Source organism: Notothenia rossii (assembly GCF_949606895.1).
Source record: "Notothenia rossii genome assembly, chromosome: 9".
Classification (NCBI taxonomy): domain Eukaryota; kingdom Metazoa; phylum Chordata; class Actinopteri; order Perciformes; family Nototheniidae; genus Notothenia; species Notothenia rossii.
Window position 1 is genome coordinate 52,122,460 of NC_136907.1, and position 5,830 is coordinate 52,128,289.

General features: G+C 39.2%; 1 protein-coding gene across 1 annotated transcript; it reads left to right on the forward strand.

The window, feature by feature from the left end:
• The first annotated feature begins 64 nt into the window (after nucleotides 1-64).
• Nucleotides 65-4,252, forward strand: czib (CXXC motif containing zinc binding protein). The gene is made up of 8 exons (XM_079652411.1): nucleotides 65-138; nucleotides 229-312; nucleotides 1,676-1,732; nucleotides 1,807-1,888; nucleotides 1,983-2,014; nucleotides 2,520-2,597; nucleotides 3,642-3,707; nucleotides 3,967-4,252. The coding sequence occupies exons 1-8, from the start codon at nucleotides 133-135 to the stop codon at nucleotides 4,042-4,044; spliced, it is 483 nt and encodes a 160-aa protein (XP_079508537.1). The 5' UTR covers nucleotides 65-132; the 3' UTR covers nucleotides 4,045-4,252.
• The last annotated feature ends 1,578 nt before the right edge of the window (nucleotides 4,253-5,830 follow it).

The window sequence follows — 5,830 nt, forward strand, 5'->3', positions numbered from 1 at the left end:
ATTTTCACTCACTACTTTGTCATGTATTCATCCCAAAAGCCAACACCATCAAAAAAATAAACTCGTTCCTTTTTTACTCAGAAGCCAGACTTTACGAGGGGTACCTGAAGACGGCAGTAGGGGAGATCCAAGATGGTGGTATGTGTCACCGTAGCATGCTTCAGATGTAAACAATTAAACAATTGAGCTAATATTGGTGAATTTCAAACTATTTGTCTCTCATTACAGAAATTTGGACTCCAGTTCAAAGCCACTTTGGAGAATGTCACCAATGTGAAACCATTGTGCGACGACTTCCGGTGGTTTCTAAAGGTAGGATGGCTATCAAGCTAGCATGCTACTTCACTTAAGACTTTAGTATAGTATTATTAACCCTCTATGGCATGACTTTTTATTTTGGGAGGAAAAAATGTTTCACCATGTGTTTTAGGAGCTTAGGGGACCCTGATATTGTATCAATTATAACATGTGACCCCCCCCTCACCCCTCAACCAGGGGTTGGTTTGTTGCCTCAGGGCAACACTGTGCTACGAGGGTATTGAAACACCAAGGATTTCTACAATTCAGAAGAAATAGAAAAAACAACTCTATATGAATTCAAAAGTGTGTGTGTGTGTGTGTGTGTGTGTGTGTGTGTGTGTGTGTGTGTGTGTGTGTGTGTGTGTGTGTGTGTGTGTGTGTGTGTGTGTGTGTGTGTGTGTGTGTGTGTGTGTGTGTGTGTGTGTGTGTGTGTGTGTGTGTGTGTGTGTGTGTGTGTGTGTGTGTGTGTGTGTGTGTGTGTGTGTGTGTGTGGTACAGTGCGTAGATGCGGCGGACAGACGGGTCTCAGTTGGTTTGGTGTCATATGCTTACTTTTAATACTTGTACAACTGTTGGCGCCTAACCCAATCTTGACCTCCAGCTTCACTGTACTCACTGTCCTCACTGTCAGACGGAATAGCCCTAACAGCCTGATCATGTCCCTTCTGCCCATAACATGTTTTAGTGTCCATTTCCTGTAAATATCTGTAGATGGTAAAGTAAAAACATTGATTAGGTTTATCATTTTACATCCGAGCACACTTGTATGATATTGCCTGGAAAAAAGTGGTTAAGTGGCCCAGTGTTGCCCTGAGGCAACGAACAAAAAAACATAGTTTTAGCTAATTAATAAATACATAATAAGATTTTAGTATATTTAAAAAATCAAATATACTTCTTTACATATTCATGCACATACATGTATTTTTTATTTTAAGTTGTCTACATTTCTAATATGTTAAGTGAAATGTATCTTACCAAGTGGTGGCCCTGAGTCCCCTGCAGCTTTTGCTTGCAGAAAGGACTGCTCCACCCCCAGACAAAATGCCACACCCATATAATTCCCTCATTTTATTGAACACCAGCATGTCAGGTGACATTGTGTATTTAAAAAAAAATATATATATATTTGGAGGGCCGGTGTGAGGTTGGAAAAAGTGGTTTGTTGCCTGAGGGCAACAGTATGCCGTAGAGGGCTAAGTATTTTATTTTCCTCTCTGTTTTCGCGAATGTTGTACACTTTATCCTGCTTTTTGTAAACGCATTGAATTTTTACCCTACGTGACAACTAAATATGGGAATGCATTTACATGGCAAATGTTTATTTCGTTTTGTTGTCACTATTCACTACTAACCAGTACAGTATGTGTTACAGCTGAAGTGTGGAAACTGCGGAGAGATCCCAGATAAATGGCAGTATATAACCCAAGTGGTAAGTATATTTGTTAACCTTTAGTGTGGCAAACTTTTCACACATATTCAACCAGTTTTTTTGTTATTCCTCAGGAGAGTGTGCCACTAAAAGGAGGAAGAGGCAGTGCCAGTATGGTGCAGAAATGTAAACTCTGTTCCAGGGAAAATTCAATTGGTATGAGAAACTCACACCCCATGTGACATATCTTTTTTCTGACGTAAAATCTCTGGTGGAAGTATAACTTGTAAACTGTTTCCTTTCCTTACAGATATCCTTGGAGATACAATCACACCATATAATGTAAGCAAACATCTCATGCTTTTACTTTGAAAAAACTCCCAAGATACACTATAGGTCCGACTTTAGAACATTGCTTTTATGGAGAGTTCACTTGATAATTTTCAGTGCGATTGTCTTTTATTTAGCATGAATACCTATTTAGGGAGACACTTTGGGTATAAATACACAATGCAACAGCAGGATTATGGCAGTTATTACACGTTTTAGCGGGAACATTCTCAAATAAAAAAATCTGTAAAAAGGCAGAAGGATTACAAGCAAACCCTGTTTCCATGTTCCTATGGGTACCTGCCTTCTGTTTTAAGACAAGCTACATTTTGAACCAATCCCTTTTTTTCTGTAAGTTTTGTAACCTTTTGTTTTTCATTTCTGCAGTTCTTAAAGTAAAGTCACTCCTTAAGATCATATCATTACTCTATTCACATGCAGGACATTTGTCACATACATTGGTGAGTGCTTTTTCTTTCAGCTGTGTGGTTTTCTTTTTTTGTTTGCTGGGCTAAAGGAAGAAAACAGTGAAAGATTCAAGACGATGGTGCAGTTTGAATGTCGAGGTCTGGAGCCCATTGACTTCCAACCTCAAGTAAGACACATTTTCACAGAAGAAAACAAGCACAGATTACCAATAAGATAAAAGGGATAGTTCAGATCTTTTGAGGTTTGGTGGTATAATGTCCCCGTACATAACCAGTTATAGTATGGAAGCCAAGCGACATACTGCTGTTGACAGAAGCAGCAGCAAAAAATAAACAACTAAAAGGAAGGGTCACCTAAAAAAATATCAATACGAGTTTAAATGTACGCTGTATTTAAATGTTTTAGATTGCTTTCACTTGCATCCATTAGTTGTTTATTTCTGTAATTATGCTACTTTTAGATTCAACAAAGTCACAGACACAAACTCACTGATTGAAGCAGTGGTAGACCAGGTTCCCTTGTGTTATGCAAGGTCAAATGACTGTTTTTGTCAATGGAGTCGGTGGATTTGGCGAAACCTTAGATGGAAATAATGGTTTGAGTTCCCCATTGGAAAGGGATATCTGACAGCAAGGTAAAGGGGTAGCACACTTCAACCGCCTTGATCCACAGCAGTATAACTCCAGTCTTTTTCTATTTACAGAGGAAGTCCTGACTGCTATGTATTGTAGGAAATACATTGACTATGATAAGTAACCCCACTTCAAAACATCTGGACTATCCCTTCAATAAAGTTACATTCAAGTGTCCATGACAGTGAGTTAGCATACACAATGTCAGGACCCCAAAACTCCATCATTGTTTGCTTATTGACACCTGTTTAATTGGCCCTGGTAATATGCAATATGCAACCTAAATTGGTTGAAATGGAATAATGTTATTAGATACTCATTCGTGCTCTCTGCTATGTCAACATATTTGCTTTGGGAAAGAAAAGGATATGTTTCCAGAGTCAGAGAGTTTACTTACTTAGGCAAGGCAAGTTTATTTATATAGCACCTTTCAACACAAGGCAATTCAAAGTGCTTTACAAAGATTGAAAGACATTCAGAAAATGGCATTTAAAAATAGTCATGTTAAGGTCACAAAATCCATGAACTGAACTAATGTCATGTGACTCGATTCTCGATTTCCATGAAACGCACTCCAGGCTGGCTTCACAGCACAGGGGGCAGAGTCTGGAACAAAGTTTCCGGAAGTCAACCTGCTAGAAAAAGTAAGTGCAGAGGGAACAACGCGTTCCTCAGTGATTGTCGATTTTGTTTATTCTAAGAGAATATTAGTCTTAAAACTACATTTTAACCACGGCACTGCATTGATGGATATCTTTCAGTACTTATTTAGTTACTGAGTCTTTCATGTATTTCCACTCCTGCTTCTGTCTGAAAATTACTTTTAATATTGCCAACTGTATTTACAGATTGTGAAGGCCTCTTTCATCCCTGCTACTTTTAAAATACTTCTGTGAATTTCAGGACTGGACAGACTACGATGAGAGAGTCAACGAGTCGGTGGGAATATATGAAGTCACACATCAGTTCATCAAGTGTTGATGTCATCATGCGCGAAGCCTCAGAGGGGGAGTTTGAACACTACAGCTAAATATCCCCAGGCCAATTGCTAGCATCAAGGACGCTTCATATGCTGAGGTTGGATTGATGATGAACATTAAAGGCTGTGGAATGATACCACAGCGTGTCCATACACATTTTGGATTAATCAATGTTTTTTTTCACTGCCTCAATAAAAATGAAAGGTGTACATTTTGAGTTAAGCTTTTTCTTTGCAAATGTGAGTATCACGTTTAAATATCAGTAGGTGTATTAAACCAATACCAATATACAAGACACAAAAAAAGCCCAGAACATCATAAAAAGGCTGTAGAAACAGAAATGTCTTTAAATGAAGACTGATCAAAATGATTGATTTACATCCCAAGTTGTGAAAATGCACAACTTGAGATGATAAGAAAGAACAGAAAATGATTGTTAACCTGCTCCTGATCTACCTGATGGGCAGACCCCAGGCTGTGCAGGGTGGGAAACATCACATACTCCACCCTGATCCTCAATACTGGAGCCCCTCGGCCTGGTACGGCAGCTGCACCGCCCTCAATCGTAAGGCTTTACAGAGGGTGGTGAAAACTGCACAGCACATCACCAGGACGGAGCTGCCATCCATGGAGGACCTTTACTCCCAGCGGCTCAGGAAGAAAGCCCTCAGGATTGCAAAGACCCCCATCACCCCAGCCACAAACTGTTCAGCCTGCTGCCGTCAGGCAGGCGGTGCCGCAGCATCGGGTCTAAAACCACCAGATCCAGAGACAGCTTCATCCCACAGGCCATACAACTATATAACACCTGAGGTTGCACTATTTGTATTTTATTTGTTTGTTATATGTTTTTTTATATATTTGTTTTTATTTCTTGTAAATTGCACTGTTGAGGAACATGCGATCTAAGTTTTTCATAGATTACATAACTACACCGTAGTTGTGTACATAATTTATATGGCAATACAACTTTGAATCTTGAAAAAACCAAGGAGAAGAAATGAAAGAGCTCTCACTCTGTCAGTATTTCATGGTACCGTGAGCTGTCCAGAAATGTTAATCAACGTAAAGTGGCTGGGAAAGGATTGTAACAAAGCAGATCCCATTCTCCTTTATGTGATTTGGCAACAAAAAAAAAGTTGGGACAATTAAAACTCAAACTGTATTTCAAGAAACACTTCCAGCAGCCATCATGCGAGAGACTGAAGATACAAACTCAGAATAGTATGGCTTAGTTATTTGTACAAATGTACCTGCAGGTTTGTTGCTATTCTAAGTACCCAAGTAAGTATCAATTAAGCTTAACCTTTTAGGTAGTCCAACTTTTGTTGTTGTTGTTGCCTACCATACCATACCATATCGTAGGATACATTACATGTTACTTGTTAGACGCTTTTATCCAAAGCGACTTACATACTCAATACTGTGGGCAATCCCCACAGGAGCAATTTGGGGTGAAGTGTCTCAGGGACTCAATGACATGCTGACTGCAGTGGGGTTTGAAAAGCTGTGACCCCCTGATCCCAACACCTCCACTGCGCCACACCCCTCAAAATTATACGGATACAATATGCCTTACTGTTTTAAAGCAAAATCATGTAGCCTTGCATAATAATATGTTTAAGTGACTATGGAATAAATAAGGGTTGTTAAGTAAATCATGTATATCTCTAGTAATCTTATCCTGCATCAGTCTGTGGAAATGTAAAAATATTTTTGTATTTAGTATAGCTAAATATTCCTACCGAGTGAAGCATCATCTTGCGTACAGAGGATCTTTGCTCTAC

What these genes read in the sequence shown, in the direction of transcription:
- czib (XM_079652411.1), top strand. An exon ending in ACTTCCGGTGGTTTCTAAAG is followed by an intron (nt 313 to 1,675) that starts GTAGGATGGCTA and finishes TATGTGTTACAG; the next exon opens with CTGAAGTGTGGAAACTGCGG. An exon ending in TTCCAGGGAAAATTCAATTG is followed by an intron (nt 1,889 to 1,982) that starts GTATGAGAAACT and finishes CTTTCCTTACAG; the next exon opens with ATATCCTTGGAGATACAATC.